Consider the following 21,561-nt stretch of genomic DNA (forward strand, 5'->3'; position numbering starts at 1 on the left):
AAACTTTCCTCTCATTATCCATTTTGAATCTTATTTGTTTTCTGCTGGGACCCGACTGCTCCAGTAGAATAATGAGATTCTCATTTCTGTATTTTGTGTATTGTCTAGTTTCTGTAATAACCCTGGGAAGATTTGCTTTTTGGTTCAAGAAGTGGAAAACACTACCATAAGACAAAAATTGTTCTGAGTGATATTTCCCTATAAAATAGGTCCGTAAGTAAAGGGATCCAACACCATCCCTCTCGTCCATCAAGAGGTTCCTATGGTTTTATAATCCCAATGTCATGCTCAAGGGATTATAAAATCAGGGAATATTATATCCATGCTGGAACTAGGAAAGCTGTCATTTCTGGCTCCAAATCTCCCAGTATTTCTAATAGAAGCACTACTGAAGGTGGTTGCCCAAGCATCGTCTGGTGGAAAAGCGCAAACAGTACTCTGCATATGGGTAAGGGACTCTCAAGTACCGCTACAGAGCCTGTCATAGCAGCACAACTCACAGGGGCAGGAGCCTCAGAACAAAACTGGTTCTTCTAAGAGTAGGAAGATGCAACCCCGTTGAGAAGCAACTCCCAGGGCAAAGGAAGGAACATGCCAGGCCTATTCCACGTCTCCTCACCCAACACAGGGGTCCAAATTCTTGTTTGACACCGCTATGTTTTCCCTGAGCCTGCTGACTCCTCAGCCTCAGTAACATTAAAGGCACACTGCAAATTACTTGCTTTGAAATTTAGAAACAAATTTTATTTAAGATCTGAAATACAATTCCTAAAATATCAACTTCTCCAGAAAACCGTGGCTACACAATAATGCATTGCCTCTATCATGTTAGAACGTGCATTAGACTCAAATACAAAAACCATGAAACAAACCACCATCCTTCAACAACTTGAGCAAAGATAGAATGCCTAAGGAACAACATAGATGGACTTGCAGAGGATGGGCTGTTTTACTTCAAGCACCATAAAAAAAAAAAAAAAAGAGCACAAATGCATGGGTTTTCGGGTATATACATTAAGTTGAACCTTTGGCACTAGGAATCAGGGCATTTTGTCACGTAGCATTAACACATATTAGAAAATTGTGTAGTGTCAAAGGGATAGAACCACCAGCATTCAAGCAATGTTGTCAACTAGGCAATAAAATGTTCTACTGAATGTTTCTTCTTTGTCTAATTACTGCATACACTGGTAGCAAGTTTGAAATGAGAAAGGAGCTCGCACTCCTTTTATTTTCTGTTTAAAACAAAACAGAAAACAAACTGAAACATAAGCCCTGTTATACATTAACAATTTTAAAGAACATCAATTATACAAGAAAAAGACTAAGAACAAAAAGAGTGTTTACAGATACCAGACATAACAGTGAGTGGCCAGTAGACCCTCACAGGGCTTTGCGGTGGTACTCAGCAGAAGCCACTTTGTAATCACTGGCAGTAAACAGAGACGCAGCATTCTTGGCCAGATATTTTAGGAAATCATGCAAATAGCCCAACAATAATGCAAGGCTTTTCTCATCAAGGGGCGTATATGCCAGCATGGCCCCGATTCTTACAAATAATCTCAGTAGGTGCGGCGCTCCATAAACCTGGGACATTGGTGCATCAGGGTGAGCCAAGAGGATTTCAGCATACTGGGGCCTCTCGAATTTGTAGAGCAGCTGAGTGCCCAACATCACATTGAAATATTCTTTTATTCCTGCCACAACTTCATTAACTGCGTATTCCTTATTATCAACATTTCCCTGCGACTTCTTGCAATTTGCATACTCTTCAAGAATGGCATCCACATTTTTCTTAGCAGGAAGTTGGAACAGCTGCTTCTGCCTGGTAACTAAGTCCCAGTCCTCAACAAGCCATGGTTTTAATTCTTCAGGAATCTTCACTTTAACTTCCATCCTATTCTTAAACGCCTCCTCACTTTCCACAGTAGGGTCTGCCCGGGCCCTTTTCTTCCGTGGTGGCTGAGGTGCTTCGCTGGTACTGCCACCATCTCCGCCATTTCCAGGAGCCTTCTGCTTGTTCTTTCTGGTCTTCCTCACAGATCCTGAAGGGGGGTTCTCCGCCGAGCGACCCCCCCATCTTCCTGGGAGAGCTGGTTCAAGATTTTTCTGCTGTGGACCAGCTGTCTTCTTTCCAGAGGAGGCTCCTCTCATCTTGCTTCTCTGCATGTTGCTTCTTGTTGGTTTTTTAAAGTTGTCTTCTTCTGCAGATTGTTGTCCACGAGTTTGAGAACCCTGCTTTCTGGAACTCATTCAACCCTGTTTTTATTCAAACCACTGTAATATATAAAATATTTTACTGGGTTGTTTTCTATGGTGACCTTTAACATACTATACTTCATACAGAATCAAAGCACAACACATGCTACTGTCATGGAATGTGGATTTCAGGATCATTTGTAAGTCACTTTCTACCTCCTCTCTCTCTGATCCTCACTGCCTCCCACCTCTCTGCCCACACACTCACTAATCAGACCTGCCCATAAATTAGTTTTTTTTTAATGACAACAACTGGATTATAATTTTAGGCAAAGAATGAATTAAGTAGGAAAGCAACTACAAAAGGCAGTGAAGTTGACATTTAAGACCTTTGAATAGGAAAAATGACATGAAATATAGATTAATTTAGTTGACCAGATGAAAAAATGAGTATCACTAAAGGTTCTCATATAAGTCTAGGTAAGTCTGCATTAGGGTGATATCAAGAAAAACTGAATACTGGTAAATGAAGGAGTCAAAGGTGGCTCTACAAGCTTTTATGCCTGGGTAATTTTAAAATAGGCAATAGGTATTCATACATTTATTATCTATTTAGTTGTCAAGCTCATCTGCTTCAGGTGCTAGAGGTTCAGATATTTAAAGTTACAATTATAAAACAAGGTTTTAGTACAATGAGAGGTATGGCACAAATAAGAAATGTATATGACACCGCTTGCTGGAGGTGATAAAACTAGTTGAGGGAGAAGCCAGCGATGACTCTGAGTTTGGAAAATAGGTGGGTAAGTCATGAGTATCCTCAACAATGAGACTGCATCTAGAGGAGGAAACAGGTTAGTGGGGAAAGTAGTTGAGTTCTGGACTTATGTTTTAAGTGTGAGGTATACAGTTAAACATATGACTTTAAAGCTCGGGTTGAGAGGTCAGTCAGAAATGAAGATCTGGGTAATCATCATGTAGCTGGAAGTGAGCATCAATGAAATCACTCGTGGAGAATAGAGGAAGAAAAATTGAACCAACTATGGAACTCTGGAAAAACCTAAGAAAGAATGAGATATAAGGGGTGAGCAGAGAACCTGCACATAAAGTAATGACCAGAGTAGTATGTTATTTTGAAAGTCAAAGTTGATTCAAGGCAGGAACAAAATAATCTACAGCACAGTGTAAAATGTATCAGCAGGCTAGTAAGATAAAGATGATAAGAACAGTATTCTATCATTCTTAAGGTGTGACAGATGGAACAATTCCTTTGACTTACATAATCCTCTTCCTTCTGTCCCTTCCAAGAACTCCTAGTGTTTTCCCAGAGGGAATCCTACAGATCTTCTGGGATGGCCTGGAAGAATGAGGTGGGAGACACAACCTAAAAAGAAAGCAGGTATCTACAGTGAAGATAAAACTTTTGTGAAATAAAAACTGGGCAAAAGAAAAAGTAATCTAATTTATAACCTAATCATGGTTTAGTTATGCTATCAGAAAAAAAGAGTTCTGCTACTGACATACTTCTACTTCAATTAGGCCCTGTCATTTGAATTGGGAGACCTTAGGCAAGTTCTCTTAGCTTTTGTCTCATCTATGGGGTGTGGCAAATTACTTAGCCTTCAAAGATTCTGGCTCAGAATTTCATGTGAACAGCTGGCACAGTACTTAGCAGGAATACCTGCACATGTGAATAGAGATACAGATGTTTGCTATAGTGTTATTTATAATCCTCTGGTTTATAACCTCAGAGAAATGACAATATAAATTATATAGATACTATATTTATAAATTATATATACTATGGGAGAACATGCAAATAATGCAGTGTTCCACCTGCTGATATGGAAAGATGCTCAATTTATATTACCAACAGGCAGTCTGCATATGTACAGTAAGACCTTAGAGTGCTGACAGACATACATACATCAGCCTTCTGACAGTTCTTGTGAACAATGAGAATGGGGGGCAGAATGGGGAGCACAATGGATTATGGTGATGGGAATGCTACAGCTACCCACCTGAGAGGAATCCCATACTATCAAAACACTAGCATGGATGCCTAACAATGGTTCTTCAATAAAAATGTGATCTATACACATCTACTTTCAACCATGTGTACACAAAGCACACAGGAAAGCAGGTGTATAGAAAATCAGGATGACCACTAGAAGAGAATGAGAATTGATGGTGGACCAGTAGTTTCCCTGGTTACTCATCTTTATCACCCAGAAATAGCCCTACAGTCAATTGGTAGTCCTTAACATGATGTGGGTGGCTGTCAGAGAAGCCCCATGGGGAAATGAAAGAGAAGATATGCTAGAAAACCAGAAACCTGAATCAGGGAAGCCATTTATTGGGAAAAGTGTGGGTATTATCATGTTCACTAAATAGAAACCTCCAGCAGAAAGTGCATAAAAGCTCTTAGTAAAGGTGGTGAAGATGGCCTCAGAGGACATCTAAAACTGTGACTAAATAGTGAGTCTGTCCACCTTTACCTTCTGCGGAGCAGTGGCCAGTGTGTTATGGCATCAGCTGTCAACCTTCCCTCTTCTTAAAAAAAAAAAAAAGTTCCCTGGTGATGCAAGGGTTAAAGTCTCAGCACTCTTTGAGCTATCACCAGCCACTGGAGCCTGAGCTCCATCCTCAGCCAGGGAGCTGACCCACGTGGCACAGAAGACCTATCCTGTCTGGCCTGCTGCTCCCCAGCAATGTATTTCAGTAGACCTGCCTGTTCTGCTCACGTCTCTGGTGAATCATCTCACTCCCTTTCACCTCTGGTCTATATCCCAGTTCTTGAATTCATAAATAAGAAAATAAATCTTCAAAAAATAAAGACTCAAGGCCCTTGCTGGTGGTGCACAGTGGGTTAAAGCACAGCTTGGGAGGTTCGATCCCGACCTCCACCCAGGCACCTAAGACCTCTCCTGACCTGCCTGCTGCTCCCAACTCTGTCTCCAATGAATCTTCTCACCGCCCCTGCACCTCTGGCTTGTACCCCAGTTCTGTATGCACAAATCGATCTTCAAAAAAAATTTAAAATACCCAAACCAAATAATCATTGTGAGCAGAACAGAGGGGACATAGTATCTGAGGATATTACAAAATACAGATGACTCCAGAAATCCCACCTCGGGGCACGTGAACACAGAGCTTACACTAACAAGTTATAAGAACACTAAAGAAAGATGGCTCAGTGTCAACCAGACTGTAAAACACACAGCAATAGGACCCAGCTGTAGAGAACTGTTTTGTAAGACTTGCTGGTCACCCGCAATTCCTTAGGAACCTGACAATGACAGCTGAACCTATTGTGTAACTTCAGTGTTGTTTGTATAAACTCGTGTGCAAGAAAACTACAAATGTATTCAACTTCATCCTCATTAACTGGGTGAGGTTGTCATCCTCTACAAATTCTGCCATATAAAAGTCCCAAGTTGAAGTGTCTGAGTAAAAAAGCACCCGCATTAGTGAATAATGCCCAGTGTGCATAAAGCCAGGGGAAACAGCCTTTCTAAACAACTGTCCAATGACTTGGACTGCTTTATTTCAAGTTGTTTTAAACTTTGAACCTGCCAGTTTACACCGTTTCAGGTTTTATTCACATTTAGACTTAGATCTACTCTGTCCCTTAAGATGCTTCCTTTATCTCACTCAGTAAGTCAGGCTAATTTCCACTTTAAGCTCCATCAACTACTCTAGCCCATGTTTCTCTCCCACCTTCAATACTGGATGAAGCTGCATGAGGACTCCAGCTTAGCAGTTATCTGAATGCTTCACGTTTGTTTTGCTTGTGGAACTACTTTCCATTTGCCATAGGTTGTTACACATATCTTGCATTTTTTGCAGGAGCAATTAGGTCATCAGTGGGTATATGATAATAAAAATCTGGGAAGTGATTCAACAAAGAGAATGGAAGGCACAAATTAGGGACAACAGTTACCATATTCCCACTTGTGTCCTAAATTAGCTCCAGGGCAGGCCAGACATTGAGGAAACTTCCCTGATCTATCCATCCTCAACTCCTGTTCAAAGCTGATTTAAAGAGGCAAACTCACAGTGGGCATCCAATCTTAAAACTTCCCTTCAAAATATTTTCCTGTAACGTCCCCATGCTAAGGTTTCAATATGCATCCATGTTGAGCTTTATCATATGACATCAAATGAGCACTTTCATTTACTTAACTACCCTCTTCTCGGAGACCTTCACCCACCTTCCCCCCAACCCATTTATCCAATAAAACATTTTTACCCTCATTTCTTGATTCCCAGACTTAGGCCGTGGTATAACTTAATACACTGCCATATTACTTCCCCCAAGAGTCGGACCAATTTCCATTTTCACAGATAGTGTAAACTTGCAAATTACACCTCTAATCAGCACTTGTTACCCTCATTTCAAATCCTGTGAACTTTATTAAGTGCATTTTGTATTTATCAAGTGATTATCACTAGAAAGATGCATAACAGCCATTCATATTTAACTTGCCCTCTACCTACTAATTTTGCATTGATTCATAGTGCCTTTAACATATTTAATATTTGTTTATACATCAAAAATTGTCATTTCAGGGGCAAGTATTTCCCCTATTTTAAGTCTGATTTTTCTTTTAATTTTTAGGACGAAACGTGAAGTTCTAAGATGACATCTTTATTTAATACTCTCATCCATCCAGAATATTAACTCATAAACTGAAAACCCATTTATTTCCCCCAATTGTAACCAATTTTAAGCAGTCTGTCCTTTAATATTCATATGAATACCAAAAATATGATGTAGGCATGCTCCCTTTACAACCTCCCCTACCCGACCCGACCTCAATCCCAGAATGTGCCTATTTTCACATCTTACCACACATTCACAAAAGTACCTTTAAAATGAAGTTTTACACAACCGTGCACCATGCATTTGTTTTGACAAATGTGAGCTACATGGCTTTAATTTTTCCTCACTTTCACCTTTCTAGTCTGCTTGTACCTAACTTGTTTTTAATACCCACATCATTCTGTAATCTAGGTGCCATAGTGTAGCTAGTCCCATATTAACAGACACTGATGTGGTTTCCAACTCTTGATTATTCCAGAAATGCTATAATATAAATTTATGTATAGGTAGGTGTGTTAGAGTGTTAAGTATTTCTGGAGGACATGTTCTTGGAAGTGTAACTGAAGTCTTTGCTTATTTTCAACTTTGGCGAGATAGAGCAAACTCAATTTTTAAAGAACCGCTTTAATTTGTACTCAGCAAAAATGTTAAGATCATTCATCCTTCAGCAACACTGGGGGAAAAGACATGTTTGCCTAGTTAACATGTAATGTTTATGACTTCATGATTAGCATTTTTTCACATTCATATGTACTTTTTTCCTTATGTGAATATTTTTGTCCTTTTCACTAAGGTTGCTTCTGATTTTTACTTACACAGTTTTTTTTAATGTTGAAAATAATTTGTCCAAACTGCTATTTTCTTCTAAGTGTGTCTATCTGTATGTATAAATCACACAAACTTATCTTTTCCTTTTGTGAACTCTGGCATTTATGTCATGCTTAGGCAAATGCTCCCAAATCATTATAAAAATGGCTTCCTGTATTATTTCTTGGCATTTTTCTATTTCTTTCAAATATGTAACTGATTTTTCCTAACATTAATTACTGGATTTGAATAGCTTGCTACTTTGTAATTATTAATGGCATATGGATCTTTTAAGGTATTTTCTTTCCAATGATTTTGGATTATTCAACTTTTAAAGATATCACAGTTATTAGGTCATCTGTTCATATCAAAAGAGTAACATCCTTGTTCTCACACCACCACATTAGTTTAATTATAAAGACATAAATGTTTCCCTAGAATATTACTTGTAAATAGGTTCTAAGGATATCTGATGCAGCATAATTTGAAAAGCAAAACACTGGGGCCAAACTAGAGGACTATCTATAGTAATTTTCCAAAACAAAATGTGGTATATATCCACAATATGGAATATCATTCTAATTAAAGGAATGCCACTGTGAAAGCAATGAAATACAACTATTGTAACAGACATGAAGACAACTAAGATTATTTTGTTGAAAATAGCCCAGTTGCAAACAGTACCTATAGGGGGACACCATATTTTGTACATATGTATGTATGTATACACACAACACACTTTATATATACCTATATACATCTTTTGAACAGGTACATAATTTAGAGGGCTCTGAACATCAAATAGTGGTTAACTCCTGGAAAGTAAGGACTTGAGGGCAGTGAGCAAAGGAAACTTGAATACACACTATAGTTTTAAAATACTTTTTACAAGGAGGATGTGTTCATTAATCAATTATGTGACTAAAAATTTACAATAGGTTTAAAATTTACAATGGCTTTTTTATTTATTCCTATCCATGCATGTCAGACCCTCAGTGCACTTTTCAGTTTAGTATCACTGTGCATCAGACTTTGTAGGCTGCTATTCAACTGGGAACCTCCCTTCAGCACATCCTGGGAGGCCCAGGCCAAGGTCCTTCCCCACTTGAGACTTTGTTTCAGGCTACTCTGGTCTTCTCTGAGTTCCTATTGGCCACTCTACCTCTCTCCCTTTAGGCCTTGAGCAGTAGTACTCAGTGTTCTCTGCAAAAACATGTACATCTAGCCAGCCATTGTATCTTTTCCATTAGGGCAGTGCCCTCCTCCACAAACTAGTTTTCAGAAGAAAAAAAACAACAAGAAGGAAAATATATTGACTCCAGGAGAAAATGAAGTTGCCAAGACTGAAAAACCTCCCCTCATCTCCACATGCAGTGGTGACCCGCCATTTAGGAGCACAGACTTCAAATACTAACATCTCTGCATATGTGTACAACTTGTTAGAATAAATCTTTAAATGTTCAGTCAGTTCCATTTATATCAATTCTCTTGGACCTTAGAACACTTCATTTATGTTATAACAAGTTTTTTAAAATCTGAGACAAAGGAGGAATTGTTATAAAAGCTTTTAGCAGATTATGATATAATTTACTAGTTAAAATTACAGTTTCTGGAAAATTTTCCTTACAAATAAATATGACCAATAAACTCAAATTTTTAAAAAATTGTTAGAACAAGCCAGAAGTCATAAATTTCAGAACTCAGTTCTAGTGGCAACTGCTGCTTCTGGAAAATCAGGAGAAAAACCAACAATATTATTTTCCAAGAATTATTATTTACTGCATTGAGAAGTATGTGTATGTAAAACAGAATGTACCAGAAGGACCAAGAGCCATAATTATTATTAAATGTTTACATGTGCCAAGTATTGTCCTGGTACTTAACATATATGGAATCCCCTTTAACAGTACGTATGTGAAAATTTAAGGACAAATAGAATAAATATGTTGCCTAGAATCAAATACTTAAGTGGCAGAGGGAATATTTAAATTTAAGAAGCCAGTATTTGCTTTTAACCCACTAAATATGCAGTGTATGGCATGCCACAAAGAAAAATAATGGATATATGTGTGAAACTAACTACAGGGGATCAATTGTGGCATATTTTATCAAGGAGTGCAAGATTACAGTTAAGACACTTTCTTATACAGAAAGCACCAGTATACTTAGCCCCATCCTTCCCGTAGAATTTAAGAGTGCTTTCCCAGATAAGCACTTAAAATCTTCAAAATATTCCTAGTTAAAAGGTGATGTGGAATTATCTTGTTTGAGAACTGAGGCCAGGAGAAGGGAAGCACTTACCAAGAGTCTGTAATGAGAGAAGATCCTGCAATCAGGATCAGATTTTCTGATCCTTACTATACAGCAAACTTAGCTTTTCTGAGGATCGCCTAGAAGGTCAAACAAGGGGACAGGAAAGGACATAAAATAAAAAGATGTAAGATAATGGTCTTCTCCATCAGTCAATCAATGCATTTTATCATGCACGAAGGACAGCAAAGCTGATAAATTATGTACAAGTGTCTACTTTTCCTTTTTTGTGATTTTATAACTAAAAGCACTTTATTGTATATATTTATCCTGTTTTTTGATAAAATGATTTTTAAAAAAACTTCTCATTTAGGGTAATTTTAAATTGATAAAACTGTGGAAGGAATGATATTACACACCTAGCACGAATCCATCATCCAGCTTCAATTACCAACTGAAGGCCATCTTGTTTCATCTATAACCCCACCCACTGCTCCCCCCCACTCCGATTTTTTTAAGCTCACCAAATAGCCGAATTTCTGTATTTTATTAGGGAAAATTTCAACCATATACTAAGGAGTGTCGAATAATATAAGGAACCCTATATGCTTAACACCAACTTAAAAGATAATTAATTTAGGGCTAATTCTGTTTTATCAATACCCCTCCCCACTCGCCTCTACCGCTGAGATTATTTTAAAGTAAATCTTAATCACCAACGCATTTTGAAGCGAATCCCAGACTATAAACGACAAATATCGTGTAACTCGTAAATATATTTGTATTACAAAATATGAAATTACGAATTTGAAAGCTACAATACCATTATGACTAAAAAACCGACATCAATTATCATTCTTTAAAAAAAATCAAATATCGTATCCCTTTTAAAATTTTCGCGATTCATTTTTAAAATACTGTTTTTTTTTTTTTTTTTTAAACAGACGGTGTGTTCGAATCAGGATCCAAACAAGGCCTACTCCGTCGCATGTGGTTTATCTTCAGATCGCTCGCGTCTCCCCCTCCCCCTTTTGAAACTTTTCAATATGGAAAATTCCAATCCCCGCTATTTTCAGTTAATTCTCAAACAGCAAATTATATCATCGATAAAAATTGATATATTTCCCTTGTACCTCTCATTTCTTCTAGGGAAGTGGAGGGGCAGGAAAAAACACTAACAAACGAATTTACCTAATTTCTATTTTTTTCTCATTCTGTTACGCGGGTTTTTCTCCTCACAATAATAGCTAATCTCTTTCGGGGCCTGGATTCGTATCAAGTGCCTTATTCGCACTAATATACGGTGCACGCCTCCGAGGCACACGTCTCTGAGGTAGATACTATTATTATCACCATTTTACAAACATGGAAACCGCGACAGAAAGAACAGGAGGCAACCCGAGCTGGGCGTTGGCGAGCAGGAATGCGAATTCATTTCTGCCCGATTGGGAAGCCATTCGTTAATCTTGTCTAGATACGCGACGAAAAGAGGAAATCGTCAACCCTTCCTCCCCACCCCCACCCCGAAACCTGAAACGAGAATCCAGTTCTTTCCAGCAGCCGACGTGTGATCACTGCCGTCCCTCCAACCGCCATAGTAAAGCCAGGTTTCTCTGGCAACTGATATCCATAGGCAGACACGTCACCCTGGAGGCGGGATTTCGCCCTTGGGCCAATCAGAGTCGTCTTGTCTAAGTTTTAGAATGTTCTATAAGCAGATGATTGGACGAAGCCCGCACGTCAGCCGTGACGCCTCGCCGCAGTAAAGGCGGGGGCTAGCAACCTGCTTCTTCACGGTTAAGGCTTGGAAAGAAACCAATCCCCTTCCTCCTTTCGTGCGCGCTCTGGCCAATGACGTTAGCCCTCTTAGATCCTCATCCCGCCCTCAAAAAGCGCGACAGCCGTTGGGTCAGAAGTCTATAGGGCAGGGTGCTCACGTGGCCCTTTTGCACGCCCCAGAGTTCCCCTGACCACCGGCTTTTTTTTTTTTTTTCGTGCAAGGAGGCATTATGGGTTCCCCCCCCCCTCCATTGGGAGAGGAAGTGTCTACGTGGCCTGCGGAACAAGATGGGCGGAAATGAGCTAAAGTTCCCGCGAGTGGGGAAGCGCGAGGTCAAGTGTGGGGGCCACACCCCCGAATTATTGCGCAATCTGCGGAGCCAAAAAAAAAAAAGACAGGTGGGGTTTCGATGTGGGTGCCATTAGTGGTGTGGGTACTTCGGGCGCGTGGTGTGCGAGTCAGCGTGGGCATGCCCGGTAGGCTCGCGGGGCTCTGGGGTTGAGGAGTGCGCGCACACCGGCTCTCTTGGCGCCGGAGGTGCTGGGTGTGCGCAGCCGCGCGTCCCGAGCGTGGGGCTTGTCCGCGTGTGCGCGCGCACGCGCTCTACATGGCGAGGGCGTGCGCGTGTGCGACCGCGCGCTCGCTCTCTGCCGATCGCTCTCTACCTGTTCGAAAATTGTTTGAATAAAAAGTAAAATAATGGAGGCAAGGCGCCTATAACGAATAAAGTTTCCTCCACTGGGAATAATTTTGTCTCTCCTAGCTAGTCCATTTTAGACCGTAAAAATACACTTTCTCTCCACCTTTCTCTGGCCAAAATCTGCTCGCTTCACAGCCCTCCAGTGGCAGCGAGCCACGCCCTCCCACTCCCGGGCAGCAATTCCAAGGAACAGCTTCTTCTCTGTTCTCTAGTATCCCTTTTTCCCCCCCACCCAGCCTCCTGTCTCCCCTGAGTGCAATTCTCTAGCACCTTTTTCTGCTGAGAATATATACGACCGCCTTCCTGTCTACCTAGGACTCCGAATTTCTTTTGAGGCTGAGGCTCACTTACCTTTTTGTCCCGATCTCGGAGCACAGTGACCTTCAGGCAAGTACGCACTCCATAAATTTTCCAGAAAGATCTCTGGGTGAAGTTTATATCTTCGCGTCTGCCACAAGATGCCGCCAAATCCTAGCAAAGGATTGGCTATTTGGTCCTTGGAATGATGGGATTTTGTGTGCCTCCCCCTTCACTCCCCCAGTTCTTGCTGGTTTGCTGAACTTTATAGTCTATAGGGGTCATTTTTTGGCCAGAGGGAAAAATCAAATGAAATTCTGTAAATAGCCCTACCAGGTTGAGCAATATGGCCAGAGGTAAAAAAGAAATTCTTCCTTATTTCTTGCCGCCTTAAAAAAAAACCAGTGGCTCCTCCATGTCTCTCTTTTTTTCTTTTTTATCTTTTTGGAGGTCAGAATTGAAAGACCCCCAGGCACTGATGCTTATGAAGATTCTAACCTGTTCTTTTCAAATGGGCACAACTCCCCCCACATGGAAAATATAGATGGCTGTTTAGTCAGTAAATACGGGTAAGAACTTGGACCCTGGTATTTAAAACTGATTTTCTTTTCCTGTTGAAATTTTATTAGATATGTGCATCTGCACCCTATTTTTGGTAGTTATACTGCTAAACGTTACAAGTTCATTAGAGTCGGACACCTAATTTTAAACCCCATTCCACCACTAGCTTGCTCTGAGATTCTGGGCAAATGGTTTATGTTCTGCAATCCTCAGTTTTTGCTTTACTTTCTATATTTTCGATACTATGTCATATTCGACATATGGATATTCTTTTATTTCTCAAAAAATCTTTACGAGATGGGTTGTTGATATGGTCAAATCAACTACAAAAGTCTACATCTTTTGTTTATCGGTCATACATACTTGCACTTACACTTACATGGAGGGGCAGACAGGATGGGGTGTTTCTTAAAGTAGGTTTCTCAGACACATTAGTAGTCTTGTTATCACTTGGCAGGTTGTCTGAATTCAGGCTGCATTTCAAATTTAATGAATCAAATTCTAAGGATAGGTTGGCTATTGGTGTTACAACGAATTCTCCTGTTGATAGGTGATAGCAATGGACACAGGTTTAAACCAGATCACTGGAGAACAGAAATGCCATGCTTATTTTGTACACTCCACTAGAGGGTGCTACAGGATGTAAAGTGAAATTATAAATTATATATATATATATATATCTTTTATTGAGATACCTTTATATTATCAAACCCATTTTACAGATTAAAACGTAATGTGTGTAATGAACTTAATGTGTCATACACACGTGCTGCATTGCAATGATGCATATCTGAAACATATAATATTATAATGCCAAGAGACAACTAATGTGCTTCCAGCCAAAGGCTGTGGATATCAGGTCCAGGCTAAGTCCCTGTAGCAGGTAGCAAGATGGCCAATGCACCACTGTTGGAAGGCAGGGTGTCTCTCTAACAGTTGTTACTTTCAGGTTCTCTATTGAAGTAACTGCATTATAACATATATAAGATTTGGGTATGCATCATTATAAACCAATATTGTAAGTGCTATATAATTCACCGCTAAAAGTGCAACTTACCTTTCCTACAATTGAGCATTTTTACCCAGTTTATGAACTCCCTTTTGCTAACCTCTGATTTGGTCTAATTGGATTTTCTTTCTTTAATCTCCCATCTCTGTGGAATGATAGTGAAATAATCTGTTACAGCTTTGGAATACATTTATTTCTTTGTTTCCTTGTAAAGGAACATTATTCTGCATGCTACTCATTTTTTGAAAATGTTCTAAATGTGTATCTCACAGAGAGAAATAAAGTTAATATGTAGAGGTGTCAAAATATTTTCCCAGTGCATACATTAAGTATGGGGACTGGGTTTTGAATTTTACCTCTCTTTTATGTCCATGCCCTTGACAGTATTATGTTGTTCAACCTTAATACCTTGTCTTTCTGGGCCTTAAAATAAATTAAGATAACCTTTTCCCTGCTTTGACTAATGTCGACTAGAATGTCAAAAAAAGAATAGAAGGGCCTCCATAGTGGTGCAGGGGTTGAAGTCTCAGCACTGTCAAGCTACCACCAGCCACTGGGGCCTGAGTTCCATCCCCAGCCGGGGGGTGACATGGCACCACAGACCTCTCCTGTCTCGTCTGCTGCTCCCCTCAGTAGTGGATTTCAGTAAGTATGCCTGTTCTGCACCCCACTCTGTGTCTGATGAATCCTCTCACCCCTGACACCTCTGGCCTACACCCTAGTTCTTGTATACATAAATCAATAAAATAAATCTTTTTTAAAAAAAGCAAGAAAGGAAACCAAATCAAGGGAAATAGCTTGATTTCATACCCTTCTTCATCTCCAGTCTCTAATAAGATGCCACATAAAAGCTTATCAGTGTTTCCTTGTTTGCTTTTATATTTCCCAAATGTTTCCTCTACCCTGTAGTTATCGTCTGTAGTTTATATCTGAACCTCTTCTCTGCGTGAGGGAGGAGTCAGGGTCATAAGAGAACACACTGAAAGCCTATTATGGGTTGTACACTATATAGCTCCATACCCATTAGGCCCAACAATAGCTTGTAAATGAGGGGTCAGTTATCATTTTATGATGAAAATGAGTGCTAGAGACTATATTTACTTTTCCTTGGTCATATAAGTTGTAAGTAGTGGAGCCTGGGTCATTCCTAGTACTTCTGCCTCTACTACCCTAAGCTGTTTTTTTTTTTTTAAGATGTATTATTTATGCATATAAGAGCTGGGATGTGGGCCACAGGTGTCGGGGGTGAAAAGATTTCACCAGAGACAGAGTGTAGAGCAGAATGGGCAGATTGATTGAAATATAGTGCTAAGGGGAGCAATGGGCATGACAGGAGAGGTTTGCTGTGCCATGTGGGTTACCTCTCTGGCCAGGATTGAAATCTGGCTTCATAGTGCTGCGCTCTAACCCCTTGTGCCACCAAAGAGGCCCTTACTCTAAAGCTTTCTATTGCTCAACTTTGAATTTGGTTTAGTTATTTACAATTTATGTGAAACTTTCAACAAGTTTTTAACTTTTTCTGAGCCTCAGTTTCACCATCTATTAAAGGAAAACAAATACTCCAGATTCATAATCTTGAGTTCACTGTCTAACACCGCTGCCACTAGTCATGTGTGGCTGTTTAAAGTAAAACTGAAAATTCAGTTCCTCAGTTTCACATTTCATAGGCTCCCTAGCTACATCTGGCTTGTATTCATACCATATTAGAAATAACAAATAGAGAACATTCCCACAACACAGAAAATTCTGTTCAGTTTTGTGTTAGTATACATAAGGTAGGTAAGGGCCTAGCATAGTTTTTATCTCATGGCAGATGCCCAAGGAAAGTGATTTCCTCGGCCTTTCCCTTTCCCATCAGAACTAGATATATTCTGCCTTATTAATAGGATCAAAAAAAGAGGTGGGGTAACACAATGAACTGTATGTCTGGCATTTGGGACCCCCATCTCTGAATATTGAACTCTCGCTTCAATATTCTGGCTAGTAAACCCATGCTTATGCTCATGAGAATTAACTTTGGAATAAGAATGGTAGCAGAAAAAAACAGGAACTGAATACCTTCTATGTGCAAGGCAGCACTGTGCTCAGTTGTTTATATATATAGTCGTAGTGAACCTTCACTGAAACCCAGAGAAATTAATTCCTCACTTCAAGTTGCCAAGCAGTAAATGGTAGCTCAAAGACCAGACTTCTCTTCCACTGCAGAGTCCACGTTGTTTTCCATAATGCCGTACTCTCCTCTCAAGTGTGGATACTCTTCTGCCCCTTCCATTTACTAGTGTGCATGTCACTGACCCTCAGTGGATCCTCTTCCTTTTGAATTTACAGCTGCACCACTATCTTCACAATCTGTTTCAAATGGAAGGGAAAGATAGTTTAGGTAACGCTTGTTTGGCTTCAAGGCCCAAAGCCAGACAGAAACTCTTCATGGTCCCAGTCTTCACAGACCACACAGTGGCACTTAAGAATTCTGTCTTAATTATCAGGGCCCCCATTATGCTAATGAGAAACATGTGCCACCTGGGGGCAGACAAATTGCAGACAAGGTGTCCACTCCAGTGGACTAATGACAAAAAGAACTTTCCCCCCTCAGGAATGTGGGAGCCTCCACCAGGGCATTTGAAGAATGACTTTCAGTCTCTTGGTTGGGGCCGTTGGCAGCATCTGCTGGCCTTGCTTGTCTTACTGTGTGGCTAAGGGAGCCTTCCTTGGTCTGTAAGATAGTGGTCAGCCTGTTCTGAAATATTCGGAAGGGTGGGAAGGGACATCAATGTTCTGGGGCTTTGGGGCTTTGGGGTAGTAGATGAAATTGGCCCATTGGAAGGTTAATTGGATATGGTTCATTGAGTTCTGACTTGCTTATTGTATGATTTTAAAAAGAATGTTTGGTTAATGAAAAAACTTTTTAAAAACCCTAATATTTCAAGGCTAAGCAAAATGCTATTTCTTTAATAATGATGTTTTTCTCTCTATTTATACCTGCCTCATTCTGTAGGGATTTCATAAAAGCAACTCAGCAAATTAGTCTGAACCAGTCTAGTTTCTAGCCTATGGACAAGCAGTGCAAAGAGTCATGGGGAAGTTTTATTCTTATAGGGGGATGCATTCTGTTCTATTTTCTCTATCCTTCTGCCATCAGCCCCCCTTTTCACCACTGTTGTGAATGTCAGAAAGAGGCACCTTCAAATGACTGAGATCCTAATCTAATCATTGCAGTCCTTGAGTCATCAGAATTGGGACATCAGAATTGCACAGTCCCTTGGTTTTTCCTTCCTGAGTCAATAAGCTGATATACAATGTACCAGAATTCGTGGTTTTGTAAGTCACAGACTTCACTGGGAATGATTATGTTAGTCACCCCTGTTGCACATCACCAACAGAGTGAGGACTGACTTCCATCTGTTCACACTGACTCGAACAGTCAAAGCATTGTGTCAAGGATAGCTTGAGCTAATTTTCCAGAGATAACTTGGTTTATGCTTCTAAGGATAACCTGCACCTACAGTCTCCATTTTACTGGGAATGACAAAAGCTATGTCTTTTGAAAATAATCAGCTGTCATTATGAAAGAGGACAAACCATTACTAGTACTTAAAGTGCTGCCTCGAAATTGTTGAAGCTTAATTACAGCTACATATAGGCTCATTATACTACTCTTCCCACTTTCTTTTAAAAAAAGATTTAGTTATTTGTTCATACAGAACTGGGGTATAGGCCAGAGGTGCAGGGGCAGTGAGAGGCCCCACCCGAGACAGAGTGGGGAGCAGAACAGGCAGATGGATGAGGGAGCAGCGGGCGGGTCAGGAGAGTCCTGCCTCGCCATGTGGTCACCTCCAGGGCAGGCAGGGATTGAACTCATGCTGAAGTGGCTCCAGCCTCCCAGTGCAGTGCTTTAACCCACTGCGCCACCAGGGAGGACCCCCCTCTTCCCACTTTTAAGTAGTCTCTAAAGTTTTCCGGAATACAACATTTTAGAAAGACAAACACATTTTGAAAAGTGCCCCCGCAGTTCTGGAAAGAACACACATGAGTTTCTCTTTAGAATACTTATAAATCAAGGGGTGGGGTGGAAGGACCAACCTTTTAGTAGAGACGTACATGTACAAATCTTGGGGGGGGGTGTTAGATTAACAAAGCCTTGTGTAAGAAATTCTGATAATGTCTTCTAGAAGGGGACTTTCTTCCTGGCCACAACCCCTTCCACCAGACCCCTGAAGAATTATTGCTATAAATGAACTACTGCCAGTGAGAGAGATGTGTCATATCCCTCAGGTGTTCAGACTTGGGGGCAGATTGAAAACACCAAAACATACCTCAGCTAGTGGGTGAAAACGGTTAGCCAGCAAACAGAAACACAGGCAGAGGGAATGTGGAGACAAGAGACATGTAGTAGTGGAAAAGGGCTGCCTTCTCCCTGGGTGAATGCTGGCTGGGGCCAGCTGCTAAGGAAGGAGGAGACCAGGGAGCACAGTATGTGGCAAAGAAGCCATGATTGAGATCACAAAGGACATTCTTTGAAGGCTCCAGGTCCTGATTTGCAAGTTTTAAAAACAGTGGGAAACCTGTCTAAAGGCAAGGATCACGTGCGCACAGACACACACTCACACATACTCTCCGAGGACCTAGAATCTGACTGCTCAGCTCAGGAAGGCAGGCACCATAAATCACACATTGAAAATGGTGGTTCCCTTCTTGTTGTGCCTTAAATGAACAAATGAGCATGCTGGGACAGTACTGGGAGCGAGAAGATGTGGCCGGAGAGGTGGATCATCGTTAGAGTGTGGGGACCTAGGAGGACCTATTCTTTCAAGGCTTCAGGTTGAGGGAACATGATTAGAAACTGGAGGCAGAAAAGGGGCCAGGACCATTGGTAAAAGGTACAAAGCCGAGATTCACCCAGAGCTGTGGGTGGCACGTCAGTGAGACCCAGGTGGGCGCGGCCAGCTTTCAATAGAGCTGGTCTGTGGAACTTGGCTGAGAGACAGAGGCAGATTGATGTTTGCCCCAGAGTGGGGCTGTCAGCTGTGCTCACCGCCTCACCATGGTCCCAGCTGGAAACAAAAGTCCTGGCCCTTCATGGCACTGCAGAGCAGTCCCGGCTGGCGTAAGTCTCTGAGGACAGCTAGACCGTTTTCTCATCCTGGCTGACGACCAGAAGACAGAAGAAACAATAGGAGGTGGTGGTGGTAGGAGAGCAACATTGGAAGCGGGTGAGAAGCGCTGGTCAGTGGGAAGGAGCTGTTGTTCAAATCTTAGGTCTTTGGATGCCAGCAACAGATGTCTTTGAGGGAAAGCAGACCCCTTCCCTTGTCAACTTCACAAGATCTAGTGAAGGAGGTCACAGGGACTCCAGTGCCTCATTCACTCATTTGTTCACTGTCTCATGTAACCCACCACCGTGCTAAGTACCCAGAGTGATGCCAAAGCAGCAGAAGATAGTAAATTCAAGGAGCTTGTAAGTTTTGGGGATATGTGTAAAGTCGCAAGTAGTGTATCCTAAAATGCTAAGTGACAAATCTGGAGTGGGAGTTTGGAAGCCTGAGAAGCCATAACTGGTTATCAGGGAAGGTGGCATTTGAGTGGGCCTGAGAAAGATAGATAATTTGGCTGTAAGAAAAAGACACTCAGCATTCCAAGTTGAGAACAAAGCATTAGCAAAAACAAGGACTGATTTAGATAAAGCAGTCGGCCACTTGCCCAAGTCTCTTCAACTCTTCACCCCCTCACGTTCCTCCCTATGTGTAACCTCATTTTCAAGTCTCACTTGAAATATCATTTCTGGGCCTTCCCTGATGGTGCAGTGGGTTGAAGCACAGCACTATGAAGCTGTCCACAGCCACTGCAGCATGAGTTTGATCCCTGGCAAGGGAGGTAACACACATGGTGCAGCAGACTTCTCCTATCTTGCTTGTTGCTCCTCTCAGCATTACATTTCAGTAAATCTCCCTTTTCTGCTCCCCACTGTCTCTGGTGAATTCTCTCACTCCCTTGCACCTCTGGCTTGTACCCCAGTTCTTGTATGCATAAATAAATAAATCTTTAAAAAAAAAAAGAAATCTTGGGCCTTCCTTGGTGGTGCAGCGAGTTAAAGCACAGCACTATGAAGCTAAAGCCACTTCAGCATGAGTTCGATCCCCACCCTGGAGGTGATCCACATGGTGCGCCAGACCTCTCCTGACCCTCCCGCTGCCCCCCTCAGCAGTGTACTTCATCATTCAGCCTCTTCTGCACCCCACTTTGTCTCTGGTGAAGCCTCACACCGCCCCTGCACCTCTGGCCTGCACCCCAGTTCTGTATGCATAAATAAAAGAATTAATCTTAAAAAAAAAAAAATCTCACTGTGTCAGGGATGCCTGCTATATAGGGGCAAGTGAGGTACTCTTCCCTTATGTTCTCCTAGCACCCACTTCATTCCCCCTTTTAGGCTGCCACCATTTCATCTAATAACCTACGCTTGTCTTTCTACAGTTTGTTCTCCATATTGCACTTGGAATGTTTTTTGCAAAATGCAAACCTATTACATAGCTTTCCTCAAAACGTATCCCTCATCCCTGTGTTTTTGTTTTGTTTTGTTTTTTTGTTTTTGTTTTTGTTTTTTTGCTTCCTCACATGTGTTTTGTGCTTCTCTCCCTCTTTTCCTTCAGGTCACATCTTAAATATCTGTCTCAGGGAAGCCCTCTGTGATATCTGTCCCCCTATTTTATACACAGCTAGGTCAAGGGCCCCTCTTGCAAATTTCTGTAATGCTGCACATTTTCTTCATCTTACTATTCTCCAATTACTGAGTCCAATTTGTCTGTCTTACCAGAATATAAGCTCTCTGAAGGCAGGGGCTGTTTCCTCTTCATTATGTAGCTCCTGGAGTTACTCCAGTGTTTGGCATATGCCAAACAAAAGTTTGTGAATGAATCCAACAGAGAAGCAACAATATTGGTAGGTGAAAGCTGGTTGAAGCTTTCACTTACATCTGTGAGCAAAGGGATTCCTTTGCAAGGTGTTGATTTTGGGAAGAAGAAATCACAACAGAACACTGATTTCTAAGAAAATCAAAAGAGCATTAAGAGAGGGGAAGAAATGGGAGGAAAGGGGATTTGTCCAAATCCACACCACATTTTATTGTAGAGCTGGGACCTTTGACTGGAACAGGAGTGAATGAGATCATAAAGATCAATATTTAACAGCTATCTGTGCCACTGTGTTCATTGCAGGACTATTTATTTTTTATTTTATTATTATTATTTTTAATAATATAACAGTTTATTTTTACATCATTTTGTACATTTTTAAAAAAAAATCTCAATTGTAATCCCCATGGGGTTCCCATCACCGAGTCACCCGTGTGCCATCACCATAGT

General features: G+C 41.0%; 1 protein-coding gene across 2 annotated transcripts; it reads right to left on the bottom strand.

Moving 5' to 3' along the window:
- Nucleotides 1-718: 718 nt before the first annotated feature.
- Nucleotides 719-12,754, bottom strand: MORF4L2 (mortality factor 4 like 2). 2 transcript variants are annotated; one of them, XM_012727212.1, is made up of 4 exons: nucleotides 12,691-12,754; nucleotides 9,911-9,999; nucleotides 3,476-3,580; nucleotides 719-2,277 (listed from the first exon to the last, which is right to left on the bottom strand). In XM_012727212.1, the coding sequence occupies exon 4, from the start codon at nucleotides 2,251-2,253 to the stop codon at nucleotides 1,384-1,386; it is 870 nt and encodes a 289-aa protein (XP_012582666.1). In that variant the 5' UTR covers nucleotides 2,254-2,277; nucleotides 3,476-3,580; nucleotides 9,911-9,999; nucleotides 12,691-12,754; the 3' UTR covers nucleotides 719-1,383. The 2 variants fall into 2 exon arrangements, with proteins under 2 accessions (XP_012582666.1, XP_004685721.1); XM_004685664.2 differs by lacking the exon at nucleotides 12,691-12,754 and adding an exon at nucleotides 11,390-11,492.
- Between the last annotated feature and the right edge of the window lie 8,807 nt (nucleotides 12,755-21,561).

Source organism: Condylura cristata, unplaced genomic scaffold, assembly GCF_000260355.1.
Source record: "Condylura cristata isolate star-nosed mole 26May11 unplaced genomic scaffold, ConCri1.0 scaffold00019, whole genome shotgun sequence".
NCBI lineage: Eukaryota > Metazoa > Chordata > Mammalia > Eulipotyphla > Talpidae > Condylura > Condylura cristata.